The sequence below is a fragment of the Drosophila rhopaloa genome, unplaced genomic scaffold, assembly GCF_018152115.1.
Source record: "Drosophila rhopaloa isolate 14029-0021.01 unplaced genomic scaffold, ASM1815211v1 contig_163, whole genome shotgun sequence".
Taxonomy (NCBI): Eukaryota; Metazoa; Arthropoda; class Insecta; order Diptera; family Drosophilidae; genus Drosophila; species Drosophila rhopaloa.
Window position 1 is genome coordinate 4,483,294 of NW_025335043.1, and position 17,015 is coordinate 4,500,308.

General features: G+C 39.7%; 4 protein-coding genes across 5 annotated transcripts; 3 read left to right on the forward strand and 1 right to left on the reverse strand.

Moving 5' to 3' along the window:
* Nucleotides 1-43: 43 nt before the first annotated feature.
* Nucleotides 44-3,077, reverse strand: LOC108045601. The gene is made up of 4 exons (XM_017124969.2): nt 2,903-3,077; nt 1,216-2,847; nt 742-1,086; nt 44-687 (listed from the first exon to the last, which is right to left on the reverse strand). The coding sequence occupies exons 1-4, from the start codon at nt 2,950-2,952 to the stop codon at nt 135-137; spliced, it is 2,580 nt and encodes an 859-aa protein (XP_016980458.2). The 5' UTR covers nt 2,953-3,077; the 3' UTR covers nt 44-134.
* Nucleotides 3,078-3,330: 253 nt separating this feature from the next.
* On the forward strand, nt 3,331-6,174 carry LOC108045597 (RNA polymerase II degradation factor 1). Its single transcript, XM_017124966.2, has one exon. It carries the CDS (start codon nt 3,401-3,403, stop codon nt 5,990-5,992), a length of 2,592 nt encoding a protein of 863 aa, XP_016980455.2. The 5' UTR covers nt 3,331-3,400; the 3' UTR covers nt 5,993-6,174.
* A 15-nt stretch (nt 6,175-6,189) lies between these two features.
* On the forward strand, nt 6,190-11,682 carry LOC108045595. 2 transcript variants are annotated; one of them, XM_017124964.2, is made up of 8 exons: nt 6,190-6,684; nt 6,734-6,831; nt 6,883-7,172; nt 7,229-9,757; nt 9,833-9,886; nt 9,938-10,154; nt 10,221-10,480; nt 10,538-11,682. In XM_017124964.2, the coding sequence occupies exons 1-8, from the start codon at nt 6,369-6,371 to the stop codon at nt 11,646-11,648; spliced, it is 4,875 nt and encodes a 1,624-aa protein (XP_016980453.1). In that variant the 5' UTR covers nt 6,190-6,368; the 3' UTR covers nt 11,649-11,682. The 2 variants fall into 2 exon arrangements, with proteins under 2 accessions (XP_016980453.1, XP_016980452.1); XM_017124963.2 differs by having other exon boundaries at nt 6,192-6,684; nt 10,221-11,682.
* Nucleotides 11,683-12,057: 375 nt separating this feature from the next.
* LOC108045596 (huntington interacting protein related 1) lies at nt 12,058-16,862 on the forward strand. The gene is made up of 7 exons (XM_017124965.2): nt 12,058-12,355; nt 13,232-13,653; nt 13,715-14,445; nt 14,501-14,610; nt 14,666-15,848; nt 15,913-16,317; nt 16,375-16,862. Exons 1-7 carry the CDS (start codon nt 12,320-12,322, stop codon nt 16,860-16,862), a joined length of 3,375 nt encoding a protein of 1,124 aa, XP_016980454.1. The 5' UTR covers nt 12,058-12,319.
* The last annotated feature ends 153 nt before the right edge of the window (nt 16,863-17,015 follow it).

Sequence of the window (17,015 nt, forward strand, 5' to 3'; positions counted from 1 at the left end):
GTGAGTTGGTTTTCGTGGGTAAAATATTAACGTTTATCATGCATTTCTTATACATTTTATGGTTCTCTTTATTACTTTAGACTTGTGTTAAAATGTAAAATAATGTTCAACGTATGATTTAGACATGGTGGAAACTATCCGTGGCGCATGCAGCTGATGTTTAAAGGACTTCGGTTATTACACTGATTGGCCCGATTTATGTCCACTCCGCCCGCCTCCCAATGTCCACTATAGGGGGAGTTGAATTGGGGCGGAGCAATCGGACCATATCCTGGTATAGTTGAACCCGACGGCATGGAGCAGTTGAAAGGTACAGGTGGAGGTGTTACCTGAATTCTCCGGATTCCTGAATCGGCTGGATTGTTCAAAACGTTAAATTGCACAGACATTCCGGCGGAATTTCGCCTGCTGCTTGCAGTCGATTTGTCCGGTTTCTCCTTTTCCTTCGGCTTTGGTTTTGGAGGAACTTTCTCCATCTGAGCTGGGCAGCTACTGCTGCAACAGCGACCGCACGGACTGCAGCAGTGATTGCAGCAATTACGACAGCCATTGCAGCAGTTCGCACAGTAGTAATAGCAGCCGTTGCAAGGACTATAGTACCAGGACCAAGGACACGTGTTGCAGCAGGCGGTGTTGCCGGAGTTTACGGGATACGAAACGCAAGGCGCTGGGTTGGCTCCGTTTTGTCTGTGGAAAAATAGGTATTGATATTTATACAACTTTAATTTTAAATATGCTTACGCAGGTATGTTGGCAGAGCAGCTGCAGCTGCGCATTTCTGGTTTCGGCGAGGATGGGGGACAAAGATTATTGCAACCACACGGGCAGCCAGAATCTTCAGGTTCGGGTTCTTCAGGAATTGGGGAAGCAGGTTCGACGGTGACTGACGTTTTAGGTGTTCCACTAGCTTCCACCTCATTAGTACTCTTCACACTCATCTTGGACTTGGACTTTAAACTCAATCTTGTATCCGCTTTCTTGTTCTTTTTCTTGGCCGCCGGCTTCACCTGGGTTTTGCGCTTTCCCTTCGGCATCAGGAGATGGCACCACTTCTGCAAATCACACGGAGGGCAGGAGTCGGTGACGCTGCAATGTATTTGGAATACATTACGTTAAGTATTTCAAGTTGGAAGGAAGAAAGATGTGTGTAAAATGGTGTAATGTGTGTGTTTCAGTAGAGTAGGTGCAGCTTAGTAACACTGACGTTAAACTCACCGGTTGAGAAGCTCAGAACATTCCTTGGGGCCTTTTGCCTTTTCCGAAGGTGGACAGTCCCCTTCTTCCGTGACATAGTAGGGATAATATTGATTGTTAGGATCAAAGCGCGTGCAATAACATTTCACGGGTTGATCATTAAGTGATTTCCCCGATTGTTTTAAACTTGACAGACCTTTCGAGTTTTTACTCTTTTCGGGTCTTTCTTTCGATACATTTCGTGGTCTCGCGGAATGTGATCGTTCATTATTTTGACGAGGCTGTGCGTTAGAGGAATCCAGTACAAAGGTTGCATTCAAGGGGCAATCTGCGACATTATAGGGATAGTACTGATTGGAAGGGTCGAAACCCATGCCCACACTTTGTTGGTTATACGGCATATTTGATTCGGGCTGCCAATGGTTGTTTAACGGAGCTCCCATCGATTGATTTCGTTTCCTATTATTACCTTCACGCTCTTGACTCGTAGATGGTTTAGTTTTGGGAAGTGCCCTAGGATCAAGATTTCTCTCTCCGACATTATTTGGATAACACTGATAGTTTGGCCCGATTTCCATGGCTTTGCTTTGCTGATTATTAACTGGGGCTTTCCTTAATTCGGGTGGCTTATCCGAACGACCTATCCTCGACTCATTCCGCTGTCTTGGGTGCTTTGAACTATTGGCACCTTGACGCTCTTGAACAGCGGATGATAAAGATTGGGGAACTTGCCTAGAATCAAGTGTTCCCTCATCGACATTATATGGATAATTCTGATTGTTAGGTGGAAAGTTCAATGGTTGACTTTGCTGGTTATAAAACGCTGTAGGTCCCATTGACTTACCACCTTGGGGACTCGCAGGGGAATTATTTGGAACAACTTGCCTTGGATCAATTGGTTGCCCCCCAACATTAAATGGATAATACTGACTGTTGGGTCCAAAACCCGTGCCTAAGCCTTGACAGAATTGGTTATAAGAAGGGCCTTGTCTCGTTTCAACTGGTTTTCCTGCGGGATTTTGCTGATTTTCGCAATTTATAATTTCTCCAGTACATGGATTAAACCTAGATAAATATTTAGAGGGTAGACCTGCCGCCGGAGGTCCTCTTGGATTGCGGGCATCTCCCTGACCTACTGCAGATGGCTGAGCCACTGGTAAAACAAAAGGTCCGGGGATTCCAAAATTCCCATATTGAGTGGGTGGCGGTACGCCAAATATCAAGGGATTTCCGTCCGGTCCGTAAGTTCCATAACATGGTATAATAGTAGGTTGTCCCGGCTGAAAACCAAATCCTGCACCTGGAACTCCGTTAAATCCGGGTCCGATAGCTCCATACCCTGATCCATCATCCTGTCCGAGCCTTTCAGCATTTTGCTCCACATCTAAATTCTTTCGCTTTTGAAAAGTTTGTCTTGGATGCTCACAATTTTCTGTACATTTATCCGCACACGGATCATCACATACATCCTCACATGCTGTGCAACTCTTTGATCGTTTCTTTTTCTTTGATGGCGTTTTCTGCTTTTGAAGAAAACTAGGTGGTACCATATCAGAGAACTTTTGAAACTCCCCAGGGAAAACGACTCGACAATTGCGCGAATCAATGGAACAAGATCGCACACAGCAATTGGGCCTAGGACAGCAACAACATCTGAAGAGAAAAGTAGTAATATATATATATAGACTACTCATTTTTTTATACTTACCCGCCGTGGCAGCTGATGCACCTTCTTAGGAGTCGACATGGATCGCACATTTTGAACGTTACTCCTCCTCCCGTTTAACGTTGTACCTTTATTCATGGCCAATTACGAAAAGTTCACAAGTAAACACTGATAGTCAAAACTTAAAAAAAAAGTAGTCTAAATAATTTTTGATGTCCCAAACTAAGACTATGCTGTTAAGGGCTTTAGGTGAAGACTTGGTTAAGCAACGTGTTAAGGTGCCACTAATATATAATCATTAGTTATCTGACGACTTAGGAATATTTTAGCTATTGAAAAGAGTGAATTAAATTTACTTCTTCAAATTCTCGCTTCTGTTGAAGTTGACGAATTTATTTACCACAAAGGCTATATTTTCACTTATTTGTATCGACTAATCGAAATTTGACAATACAAAATTTTATGTCATGCCAGAGAGCAAGTTTAAACGGAAGTATTGTATAATTGATTGAATATTCGAATTGCTTTTAAAGTGACAAAATGCCCAATGGCGAAGTCCGGACACCGAGGGCCAGTCCCTATTGGCGTAATGCAAGTCCAGCGAGAAGGACAACCACGAGTAGGGCGGACTTATCACCGGAGCAAGGTAACAACCAAATCGGGCAGCAGCTACTACGAACCCTGGTACAAAGTCTTCCCGCTGGTCCGGACTCCATGCGATCCCGCTCCTCCTGTCCACCCGTACATCATCGTCGCAGGCAGGCTAGTGGCTGCCGATCCCTGGGTATTCCGGAATCATTTGGTTCGCCGATCAAGACCAAGGCACCAAATAGATTGCAGGCGGGAATGCCGGTTAAACAAGTCTTGGGAAGAGATCAATCTGGCTCACAGACCAGTGAGCTTGGAAGGACTACACAGCAGAGTATGGTGGCATCGGTTTTGCGTCTATCCGAGTCCCCAACAGCAAAGGCCAAGGCACGAGATGAGGAGTTCGAAAAGACACCGGAGATGGTGACCGGAGCGGCCATCGCCAAAGCCAGAGAAGAGGAGTTCGACAGGATACCCTCCAAGATATCCAGGATAAGCCAAAAAGATGAAACACTGAAGAATTCTAAGTCGGAAACCGTGGAAAGTTCGAAGGGGAATCTAAAGAAGAATTCTAAGGACAACTCAAAGGAGAACTCAAAGGAAAATTCAAAGGAGATTTCTAAGGAGAATAGTAAGGAGAATAGTAAGGATTCTTTAAGCAAGAGTGGTGTAGAAATTGAAAAGCCGAGTAGCACTGAAGAACCAGAGGAAGCAAAGTCCACCGAGCAAAATGAGGTAACCAACCAGCCAGAACCAGAATCAGAAAAACCGAAACCTACGGAGGTTATCAGCGCTAAGAAATATCCTTGCTTTCGAGGAGAATATCCCACGCGACATCGACCTGGTTCGTATCAGTGGTTCCAGGCCGCAGTTCCCAATTGCGGAAACATCATAACCATCTGCGATGAGGAGCAGCAAGTTATGGGCGAGGCGGAAATTGTCACCGCCTGCGAGGTGACCGAGGCTCACTTCCTGAGCATCGATTGTCCAGATGATAATATGAACAATGCGGTTGCGAAGTGTAATAAGTCCACATGGGCCTCCCAGTTTCCTCCAGTTTCATATGGCTACCCTCAGCAGCAACAGAATGGAAATGGTTTTGGATCACCATTTAGGCAGCAACGCTCGTTTTGCTTTCAGCAGCAACCATGCTCGCAGCAGCAACCATGTTTTCAGCAACAACAATGCTCGCAGCAAAAGCTTTGCTTTCAACAGCAGCCTTATTCACAGCAGCAACCTTGTTCACAGGAGCAACCTTGCTTTCAGCAGCAGCCTTGCTACCAGCAACAACCTTGCCTTCAACAACAACCCTGCTTGCAGCAACAACAAAGAAATTATGGGCGAAGTCCATCCTTTCCCAATCCGCAAGTGAAGCCAAGAACATCTGTCAAGCGTCAGGAAAAGAATCGGCCTAGCAACTTGGCTGCTTACAATCCACAAAGGTCAGTGCGGAAACAGTCCATGCAACAACAGTCCGTGCAACAACAGTCCATGCAACAACAGTCCATACGACCACAGTCCATACAACCACAGTCCATGCAACAACCAATTCTTCCCCAAGAGCAACAGCAACAACAACCAGTGCAACAGCAACCCATTGAGGAGGACAACTATTGCCTGACCGAAATGCTGGCCGAGGAGCTTAAAAAACAGATGCTGGAGGCACAGGCCCAGATTGCCCAGGTGCAACTCCAGCTGAACAGTGCTTGTGGAGCCACCAGAGTGCGACAGATGCATGTGCTCACCCAGAATGCCGCCGACGATCCTGGTTGGGCGCCAGAAACTCAGTTCTTAGGTCCACCAGAGGATGGACTGGATGAGGATGATGCTTTTCCAGAGGAAATTAATGAAACCGGTGAAACGGATGCACAAAGTATCCAACGTTTTTCCACGCAGCCAGAGCCACTATATCCTCCCAGCTTTTCCTATCCAACCAGCAAGTCGTGGCCCATGCCCTCGGTGGCTCAGACATCCCAGGAAGACATTCCACTAGGCTTATATCCTGTGCCCGTACCAATGCCAAATCAAAATACCTACATTCAGACAGAAGCTCAGCAATTTCCTTGTCAACAGCAACAGCCGCCGTCTTTCATGCCCCAACAAATGAGTCCTTGTCAGCAGAGTCAACATATGGGTCTTTGTCAACAGAATCAACAAATGGCTCCTTGTCAGCAGAATCAAGAAATGGCTCCTTGTCAGCAGAGTGCACAAATGGGTCCTTGTCAGCAGAATCTACTAATATCTCCTTGTCAGCAGCAATATCAAGTATCTCCTTGTCAGCAGCAATATCAAGTATCTCCTTGCCAGCCGAGTCAACAAATGGCTCCTTGTCAGCAGCAATGTAGAGCACCTTCGTTCCCGCCACAAAATCCACCTCCTTGTCAGCAGAAACCACAACGATTATCCTTCCAGCAACAACAGCAGCAATCTGGCCAATCATCCCAGCTGAATAAGTGTCCTTTTGCCCCACAATGTTGTCCCAGTTGTTGTTGCCAGCGTTATGCCCAAATGCGATTCATGATGCCGCGATGTTGGCCTCGCTGAAAATTTGAACCCTCCAAAATTCGTAGCGTAACTTACCTTAAACCGTCAAAATTAATGTCCCTTTAAGGTAAGATATCCTACGATCGGAGGTCTCAAAAAGTATTTAATTGTGCAATTCTTCCGTTTAAAATTGAGGCCAATTGAAGAGTCCAAGACGAATAAAGTTTCAATTTTAATGCTTATAATTTGAGTTTTTTGTCAACTTTTAGAATTCGAAGATATAGATTTAAAATTCAAAATTTTCCCAGCTTTCAGGCATTTAACGAAGAGCTAAGAATCAAAGCTGCACGCCCCATTTCGTTCAAATTACAGATTTTTGTATTAACGATATCGTGGGAAGAAAATATATCTCTTCTGAAGTTATTTTAATCCAAGAATGTGTAATTTAAATCAAGTGTACGGCAGTCTGCAGAGATACCACTATCCATGCTGTCGCCAGAAAATGCATCCTTGCTTTTGTAAAAGGGATAAACCTTTGCTAAGTTATGGGAGTAAATCAAAGATAATGGTTGACACAGATAAGCAGCAGAATTCGAAGGAGTCTGAGCGAGAAGAATGCGGGCCATGTCCATTGAACTGTTTATTAAAGTGTCCACTTCCCCAGAAGACCACAAGGAATGGCAGCAAAAATAACTCTGAATGCCTGAAAACTTCTTCATTTGGAAAAGTTACTCCTCGAACATCTATTACAGGTTAAACATCAGCTCAAAAAAATAATATAATATAATATAATATTCATAGGTAAAAAGGCGTCTAAAGCGAGCCCAATACAAACCAGCCTGAACAAAAAATGTTATATTAGTAACTCTTTGACAAGTCAAGGAAATCAAAGATATAAGGTAGAGTGTTAAAAGTCTTATACACTTTATTTTATTTCATTTACTTTTTAGGGATCGTGTATATGTTCTACAACTGAGGAAAAAGAACTGTTGGCTGCCAAAAACTCAAAGTGCTGTGCCAGATCAACAATGATGTTATACCCAACCAAGGTAGCACAGAAGAATAGAACCCCTTCAGAAGCAAATAAAAAGAACCGAACAACTCCCAAGTCAACTCCAGAAATAGAGCAGAATCAGAAAGCTATTGTAAAGGTAAAGCCCAAGACAAAACGTAAAAAACCAAAAGGTAAGAAGATGCCTACAAGATCAACAGCAGGAGACGATGAAGATGATGGCATTTGGTAAGTTGTGAAGGCAGCCACAATTATTCTTTTAACCCAACTATGAACTCTATCAGGTTCGAGTGCAATTTACCTTTTCGAGTTAATATTCCATTTCCTATTAGTGTGAAAAATATGTTCCAGTCATATCCCGGAAAAAGCAATCCACAGATATTCAAAGCCCTTGTTCCGGCAGTAAAGTTTCAGCAGGATAAAACCATTGAAATGCCTTGGCCTGCTGAATTCTTAATGCATCGTTCACTTCCACCGCCAATTCCAGAATCTAATCTGTCGATATCCAAGCCGATATCATACACAAAGAAGAAGGGACTCAAACGAGGAAAGAAACCATGTCCTTGCGAGACATCCACTCAAACGATTGAAGAAGAATCGGATCCCGTACTTTGCTGCCTTGAACAAATCAGAAATCAACTTGCTACCAAATCTGCTGATGCAGAGGACAAGAACATTATTCGTTGTTTTGCAGAAAAGTCTACAAATGTGAGAAGTATTCTAAAGCCAAAAAATGAAACGGATGTGCAAATAATAAAGACATCTCCCTCAATTAAATCACTCCTAGATGAAAAAATCGAAACAGCAGAGCAACCGAAATTAGTTAATATATCATCAGCAAGTTCCCAGAAAAATTCATCAAAAAATACATTACTGCAACCTCTTCCAGAGACCATAATAATCAGAAAGAAGGAAAATAACCTATCTAAAATGCTGTCAAAATCGGGCCCAGAGTCATCTATACTAAGCATAGTATCCCAAAAAAAATCTCATGGAAAAAGTTTTGTTGGAAAAAACTCAAAATCTGACAAACCAATGCAGAATGGGGACTTACAGAAATCCAAAGATGCCGAGAAAGAAAAAGATTTAATAAATAATCCCGCATTAGTATCAATGATGTCAGGGTCGATATGCCAACCTCACTTTAAGTACGGATATTTTATGCCAAGATGGCAATATTCTAGGCGTCACCAATGCTATCAATCATGTTGGCAATATTACCATATGCAAAATCGAATGTCTAATGATACAGCCGTTGATATTACATCCAGATCTGGAAGTTCTGTTCAAGTAACAAAATTAAAATCAGAAATTGGTAGCCAAATAGGAACCAATTCAAGAAGTAATCAAGAACCAATTTCACTTCCCTGTAACGAATATCCTCAATGCGACAGTGATAATCCAAATACTTCCACTATGGCAAGTAGTAACTGCGACTATATGGAGAGATCCTTGAAAAGCACAAAAAGTTCTTATAAGGCATCAGATAAATCAGTTTTACCTATTAATCCTAGTGATAGGATGTATAACCCTGAAGAATCTCCTCGGTCATCCAAGTCTCAATGTTCAAAGGAATTATCTCAAAAAATACAACAAAATATAAGCAGTAGCGAAACCAAGAAATTATCTATAAAAATATATCGTAAGAGTTCTGAAAATATAAGCTCTAGTATTCTAAAACATGGTTCGAAATCAGTTAAATCATCTAAAGCGAACGATCTTATTGGTATAAAAACAAGGAATAAAGAAACAAGTAGAGGTCGAATTAGAAATAAACAAATTGAACAACACAGTAATCGTATAACCTCTGGTGGGACAGTTATTTCAAAAGGATTAACTAATTTTAAAAGAGGATGTAAAATTAATAAAATGTCCGAGGAAACCCAGCTTAATTCGTCAAGAGCTTTAAAATCAGAACAAAATAGCTGTGAAATTTATGAAAGAGAACGTGATAACAGTAAAAACTCGGAACAGTTAGTTTGTGAGAGAAACTCTGAACAGAAAAAATTACATGGAAACGAAAAACTGAACATGAGTAATAATTCAATTAAACAGCATATTAAACAGGGTAGTTCGTCAGATTCATTTAAAACAGACCAAGCGATCACTGATATTAATGAAAGTTCGAGTGGCAGTAGCAGCAGTAAAAATTCAGATAAAACCAAATCCTTAGAAAGCTATTCAAGCAATGGAGAGAATATTTCTTATGGCCAGATAAGTGAAAATGGTAAAGATCAATTAGAAATAATTTGTGCTATTTGTGATATGATTAAAAATAGTATTGCTGACCAAGAAACAAAAAATGGGCCACATCCTCAGAATTCTCCTACAGATCAAGTGATATATTTCAATAAGCCACGCTCACAATCAGCCCCTAATCAAAGGAAAAATATAAGCGGAATTGAATCAAACCTTTGTCAGCTCCCAGAAATTCCAGAATTTGTATATAGAAAACAAAATTGCACAGAAAGTCCCAAATGTTCCGAAAACGTACTTGTTCTACAGGACGAAACTTGCGAGAGCGAATCAGAGGAAGGGCACTATAACTACGTAAGCCACTACAGAATGGAAAAGGGAGGTCAAGATACTTCAATGACGAGCTGTCGTGGATGCCAAACCCCGGATTATAGTATAAATGCCGAATGCTGTCGTGGATGCCAAACCCCGGATTATAGTATAAATGCCGATATCGTAAATCAACTAAGGGTGGAAGACGAATACTGCAATCCTGTTCAAAGACAAAAATTACCCTTTACACCAAGTAAGAATCAGCGGCCAGATGATTTAAAGATTTCACAGCAGGATCAAATAAGGTAATATGTATTTTTTATGCGAGGAAATAATTTATAAGATAATTCTAATATCTAATTTAAAATTCATCATCCCAGACAAAATCCACCACCGGCTGTGATTCCGATTCGCACGAATGATGGGGATAAATGGTAAGAAATAACTTCTACTTAAATACTTTTCTCGGCTATTTTACTTTTCAGGAGAGAGCTAAAGGCAAAATTAACTTTACTTATGCCCAATCAATTACAAATGGCACCAAAAACATGTCGGGTTCATTCACAGAATGCGTTACCATGCCAAGATGTTCATGGTCAACCCGGAATAGCACATCAAAAAGAATTTGTAAATGATAAACTTGTTTTTTCGAGTTCCCAATTGTTAAGTACTAACAGCCGAGATACCAATTTAGCTCGGAAGGTAAGTTGTGCTCACCAGTTTATTGACCAATTCATGTAGTTAAGTTTTTATCGCAATTATTGATAGAATTCGAAACGTACCAAGAATACAAAAATGCGCAAAGTGATTTGGAAGATTCCAAAGGCCAAAATGTCTCAAAGCCAAGGTAATGATTGTGTCATAGTTTTCCGAAGATCTGTTAGACCAAACACGACATCGAAAATCAGTGATCGAACATTTGAACAGAATAATTCTTGTAGCCAGTCTCATGAAAAATATGATCAAAATTCTAGACAGCATTCTTTTGTCACAAAATTTAGTGTTGGAGAAGGGAAAAAGAATCCTCGGTATGTAAAACAATCCAATTATCCAGGATCTAATACATCACTGGAAAGTAATGGTAGATCTAAGTTCCAAGGAAAACCATCTTACATGGTACATCAAGGGTTTCAAAAAGTTCAAAAGGCTTCAGGATTTCAACCTCAAGGCAAACCAGATACATATCATGGAGAAAGAAGTAAAAATCCCAGAAACGAAGAGTCCCATACTATGTATGGCCAATTCGATTTTAGATATAATCCAAACAACAAAGATAGTCATCTGAAATGGAAAAGAGTTCGAAGTCCGGCTATTTCTCAGGCAGGTGGTTATACCCCAACCCAACCAAATGAATTCCAAAACGTAGTTCCCTTGGGTGATTCTAGTGCTAAAAAAACTATTGCACGCTCAAATGAAACGATGAGATCAACAGACGTGGAAACACTGGAAACGGTGACCCTAATGCAACCTCGAAAGCTCAGCAATACTGAAAGTGCCAGGATCAACGACAACGATTTGGGAATCGGGAAAACCTTTCTTATGGCAACAAGAACACCCTGTAACAGGGAAAACCTGCTCCAAGCCTGCGGAAGACCTCCCTGTACCTTCTGTCCCCATCAATATACAGGGATTCCCCCAGGTTTGCAGCAAGGATTTATGGTATCACAGCCCCCATATCACCCGAAAAACTTTATAGATCCACGGGATCAATGGACAACATCTTCAGCTTCCTCACAAGTTATGCAAGCCCCGCTTCAGCAGCCTCCAATTCAAATGATGGATCCTCATCAGACAACAAATTGTCTACATCGCCAGTTTCAGGAGCCTGTTTACCCTTTTAATCCTCACAATTCTTTCTACTGCCCTCAATCATTGAAAGAGAATATAAATATGCTTCCGGAGGGATTCTATGATCAGACCGTTAACAAGTACAAAATAACTCGCATGGATTCGAACTTCCAACCGCCATCCATGAGGTCGGAATATCTTTACGCATTGCAGGCGCAACAGCAATCTTTTCTCAGACATCCAGGATCCCCACTTAGCAATCAACTTCCACAGCAGCTGGTAATGGGGTCTGTTCCAGACCCAAATCGTTCTTTAATTCAAGACCAGCTACAAAATCAGCATACCATGTTCTACCCACAGCAAAATGTAAAATTGGATGACAATCATCAATCGGAATACCATATTTAATCACAAAATTAAAATAAACGAATACTTTTTGAAATATTTCTAGTAAACTGTATTTAATTAGTATTCGGATAGCAAAGTAGCTAAAATCTTGAAAAAGGCTATTCGATTTTCGATTATCTTATCTAAACACTAAGAAATGATAGTTAAATGATGGAATGCCATATCTTGTTGAATAGTCCTCAGCTGCAAGAAAGATTAATTTTTGGTAGTCGGTCTTATTTTTGCTTAATTACAACAAAATAATAGGGTTTTTCAAAAATTAAACAAAGAAAATAAGCTTTCAAATTTTTGGCGCCAAAAGTAGTGATGTGATATAAACTACCGCAAAATCAAAATCATCGATTGTTAAAAGCCCATGCACGATATTATTAATTCTGTTCTATCGATACTGTCGTGGCATGATTGACCAGCTCTATAAAGTTGTATCGATAAACGAAAACAACATTTGTTTATATGACTAATTTTAACTTACACTTAAACATATGTGAATATACACGCACACGAAGTTCCGAATGGATATGAATGTACTCAATACGAAAACAATGGGCAACATTGTTGATAAGATAAGATAACTCCCGTTCTCAATGTCTTTGCTGCTCTAATGCACATATATCGCGGTGCGAATGATTCGAATTTGTTCAGTAAACTACGCTAAGAATTGTCAGTAAACAATGGCAACTCACGCAGAGAAGGAATTCTACCATTTGGTACGTACACCTGAGGATCTAAAATCTTTACCAGTTTATACACACACAAATTGGATACTTTGAAATGCGGGTGTTGTCATATGTGCATAGTGTAAATAAGCAGAGGAATGTGCTTATACATTTGCAAATTTGTATACACATGAATACAGACATTCGCGCCTTTAAATTTGCATTACCATTTTAATTTAAACCAGAAGTCAGCCTTGAACCAGATTGTACAGATAAGCTCCAAATATCACTTCATTTCGCACGATTTGCAACATCATAGAAACACTACACATGCTAATTCCAAGTTTCTCCTTTGCTCGCGGTGACCCAGAAAACTAGAAAATGCAGTGAATGCTATGTGAACCACTTCAACTTTTGTTAATAATTGAATCTGCAGACAAAGACCTCTCAAATTTTGTGATTACCGACTTTAAATTCGTTATAATAACATGCGATAGGAATAGCTTTTCATTAGTATTAACAAGATAAGATGTGAAACCAGACTCTTTTTTAATCTTTATAATGAATAAATTAAGATTACAGATTATTAAACAAACCATATTGCCTATCATCATATTTTCCATGGATCAGAAATCCCATTAAATAGCCAACAAACTTTAATTCCTCGCGCAAAAGTCGAACTATAATGACTCACTTTTTTTTTAGCAGAAAATTCCAATTAAAATATTTAAGTTATCTGGTGCCAAAACCGACCATATCTTCTGAGTCAGTCATTTCCTCTCATTTCATTGAATGAAAGAAAATCAGCACGTTTTAAAGATAATTCTCACAAGACCTAATGAGCTTTTTTATCAGCAATAAAATGAATATTTTATTCTTTTGAGTCAATTCAATAATTAATTACTATATCTTAAATTGTCATTTTAGAACGTCAGCGTATCTAAAGCTTTAAATGGCCTGGAAGCGCCACTTAAAACCAAACATGCCCGCTCCATTATTATTATGATCCACAAGGCCAAGGAGGCCAAAACATTCTGGATGATCATCTCCAGGCAACCTTTGATGCAGAACAGATTTACCGCTTGGAAGTTTTCGCATCTCCTACACAAGGTCCTGCGAGAGGCCCATGAAAGTTCTATAAGGCACTCGCAGAGCCACAAGAAAATGATTCTGGAGGTGGGGAAAATGTGGGGCCTCCTCCAAGACGATATCGGATGCTGTATACAGGCGTATAGTAAGCTCCTGGCCACCAAATTAGATTTCCACAACAAAAATAGAATGTTTCCCGGAACACTGAACATTTCTTTTACTGAACTCTTCATTGCTGTCGACCGGGATTTAAATTACTGGTAAGACGGGCTTTGGAAATGTACTATTTTTAAATTATTTACATAAGATTTATAATTCCAGCTTTCAGTTGTGTGTGGAAATTTTCGACTACTTGGAGGATATAATTGCCCTGCAATTGACAATCTTTTCTTCTATGGAAAAATATAGAATGTCGTCGATGACGCCACAAGGGCAATGTCGACTAGCGCCAATAGTTTGTCTTATCCAGGATTCAAATTCTCTTTATGATTTAAGCGTTCGGCTTATGTTTAAACTACACGATGGCGTACCGTATGATGTTGTTTCCGGTCACAGAGATCGGTTTCATGGTTTGTTTCTAAAGTTGAAGAGTTTTTATAACAACGTTCGACCGCTTCAGTATTTCAAGGATTTAATAACAGTCCCGGAATTGCCGGACTCAAGCCCAAACTTTAAATCCCAAAACGATTTTACGAGCTATGTTCCACCAGTAGTCCATGTTCCGCAGGAGCCCGATCCGGTTGTTGAGGACCTAGTGGATACTAACAATCACGAATCAGAAGCCTTTAGTCAGGCCCAACAGCAATTAAGTATGTTGGAGGGCATAATAAGTGAGAAAGAGGCTGGCATTGAGGAACTGTCATTCAAATTGGTTGCCCTACAAAAAAATTTCGATGAACTGCAACAGAGTTATAGACACGACGTTCAGGAGCTCCAACAAAACAATACTGTCTTATCAAATGATCTGGTACTGGCGAGAGAAATGTGCGCCACCTTCCGTATGCAAAACGACGATCTTGAGATGCAAATTAACCAAAACCCAGTCCTTCTGCGTAAGTTAAATGTCATATATCATATATAGCCAATCAAAATATTTTCTTTTTTCAGAAAAAGCTATGGAGGAAGAAGAAAAGCATAAATTATCCTCGGAAAAGTTCAATAAGCTTAAAACCCTTTACACTAAAATTCGTGATGAGCACATTCAATTATTAAGAGAGGTAAAAGATAAGTTTATGAATAAAGTTTTCTAATTTTAATATCCATTTTTTTCAGCAAAGTGATTGTAATAAATCCTTAAATAAAGAGAAACAAGTTAACTCACAGCTTTTGTTAGAAACAAAAGAACTTACCAACGAGATTTCCAAAATCAAAGGAAACGTTGAGGAAAAAGAGAAAGTTAATTTAACTCTGCAAAAACAAATAGAAGAGCACAAGGAGAAATTATCTCAGCTTGAAGCATTAAAAACCGAAATAAAGGAGAAATTCGACGACGTTGTTCGACAAAAAGAAATTCAAGAACTAGATATTACTTCAACCTCTGAAAACTTGCGGTTAAATTGCTTACAAATCGATGACCTTAATGTAACTCTCAATGAAACTAAGGAAAAACTGTCAAACGCGGAAAGCCAAATAAACGAAAAGTGCAGAGAAATCGAAAATATACTGAAGACTTTTGAAGCAGAAAAATCCGTGCTTTTAACTAAGATTGAGCAACAAAATGTAGAAAATAAAAACAATACTGATGCTCAGAACGCCCAATTGCAGCAAACGATAAATAACTTGGAGCAGAAGGATAAAGATTTTAATGACACGAAGAATAAGCTATCCTCCGCCGAAAGCCAAATTAGTATAAAGACTGTAGAAATTGAAAACAATTTGAAAGCTTTCGAAGCGGAAAAGGCATTGCTCTTAACTAAAATCGAACAGTTAAATGTGGAACATAAAAACAACAGCGATGCCCAAAACGCTCAATTGCAGCAAACCATCAATAATTTGCAGCAAAATGAGTCAGCTCTACAGAAATCGCAGGAAATTGTAAATCAACTAAGGCAGGACAATATTTCAGTAAGTCAACTTAACGAGGACTTGCAAAGCAAACTCACGATTACCGAGGATAAACTATCCCAAGCAACGCAGCAAATTGATTCTGTAACAAGTTCATACCAAACTTGTAATTCAGATTTAAGCGAACTCAGAATATTGGTAATCAGAACCGTGAAGGAAATCTGCAACTCAAAATTAAGCGGATCAGAACAACAACCTTTGGATGCGGTGCCAAACATAATAAGTGAAATGGAAACCCTTCTAAATAAATTTAGCAACTCTTCCACAACAAACTTTGTTGCTTCAAAAGAAGGCATGCAAGATGTTATGTATCTGGGTTATGTATTTATAAAATTATACGATCAGTGCGATGTTATTTACAAGACAACCACTGCAATCGAAATGGGTCAAGGTAAGTTTATGAAAATATTAAAAACAAAAACTACTATAAAATAATATTTAAATTTTATTTCTAGAAATATTCACGAAAACATCTTTAATATGTTCAGATGTCTGCCAATTGTTCCAATATATATTAAATAATGAAACGAGAGACCACGAAAGGCAAACAATCACATCTAACATCCAATTAAAGCTAACAGATGTGCGAAAACTAATTGAGAAAATAAAGGCCACCTTCGACCAGAAAATAGATTTGGACAAGCTTCTTGAAATAGAGCTTCGCGAAATGGATGCAGCAATTGATGACGCGGCGTCTAAAATCACAGATTTACTTGCTAAGGCTCGAGAAAAGGACAACCAAACCAATTTGGAGGTGAACGGAAAAATTGTGGACGCGTGTACCACGTTAATGGAATGTGTCAAAGCTTTAATCCAAAAGTCTCGTCTTCTACAACACGAGATTGTTGCGTCCCAAAAAGGTAGCTACAAATTATGAAAACCAAAAAAATGTGACTAATAATTTTTTATTATTTCAGGAAATGCAACTGCCAACGACTTCTATAGGCGAAATAGCCAGTGGTCGGATGGTTTAATATCCGCTTCGAAAAGTGTGGCAAAGGCAGCTAATTATCTGGTGGAAGCAGCAAACAAAGCGATTGAAAGTGAGTCTGGTAAAAACTTTGAACTCATAGTGGCGGCCCAAGAAATAGCCGCTTGCACAACTCAAATGGTTATAGCGAGCAAAGTCAAGGCTGAACGGAATAGTCAAAAGTTATCGGACCTAACAAAGGCCTCGCGAAGCGTAACACAGGCAACTGGAACTCTTGTTGCCACCGTTAAGGATTGCAATTCTCAACTGGAACAGCAGAGTGAATTAGAACTTTCGAAGCTAACGCCATCACAAATTAAGACGATGGAAATGGAAATCCATGTAAAAGTACTCGAAACCGAACAAGCTCTCCAAATGCAGCGACTAAAACTCTCATCGTTTCGGAAAGAGCATTACAAAAATGCCGATTATTAAATATTATATTTATAAATGTTACTAACTTTAGAAACATTATTTTTTTATTATTGCACGTCATGACAAATAATATATTTACACAATTTTACACTACAGTCATTTCATCTGCTTCAATGCTTCCGTAAAATTATTTGAGTGATGATTCCATTTTGA

Excerpts from the sequence above, each read along its gene's own strand:
- LOC108045601 (XM_017124969.2), bottom strand. The coding sequence starts at position 2,952 with ATGTGCGATCCATGTCGACTCCTAAGAAGGTGCATCAGCTGCCACGGC. Across the intron at positions 1,087-1,215 it reads TGTTCTGAGCTTCTCAACCG|CGTCACCGACTCCTGCCCTC; the intron begins GTGAGTTTAACG and ends AATACATTGCAG. Across the intron at positions 688-741 it reads TGCTCTGCCAACATACCTGC|ACAAAACGGAGCCAACCCAG; the intron begins GTAAGCATATTT and ends ATTTTTCCACAG.
- LOC108045597 (XM_017124966.2), top strand. The coding sequence starts at position 3,401 with ATGCCCAATGGCGAAGTCCGGACACCGAGGGCCAGTCCCTATTGGCGT.
- LOC108045595 (XM_017124963.2), top strand. The coding sequence starts at position 6,369 with ATGTGTAATTTAAATCAAGTGTACGGCAGTCTGCAGAGATACCACTAT. Across the intron at positions 6,685-6,733 it reads TCCTCGAACATCTATTACAG|GTAAAAAGGCGTCTAAAGCG; the intron begins GTTAAACATCAG and ends TAATATTCATAG. Across the intron at positions 6,832-6,882 it reads AAGGAAATCAAAGATATAAG|GGATCGTGTATATGTTCTAC; the intron begins GTAGAGTGTTAA and ends TTTACTTTTTAG.
- LOC108045596 (XM_017124965.2), top strand. The coding sequence starts at position 12,320 with ATGGCAACTCACGCAGAGAAGGAATTCTACCATTTG. Across the intron at positions 13,654-13,714 it reads GACCGGGATTTAAATTACTG|CTTTCAGTTGTGTGTGGAAA; the intron begins GTAAGACGGGCT and ends TTATAATTCCAG. Across the intron at positions 14,446-14,500 it reads CCAAAACCCAGTCCTTCTGC|AAAAAGCTATGGAGGAAGAA; the intron begins GTAAGTTAAATG and ends TTCTTTTTTCAG.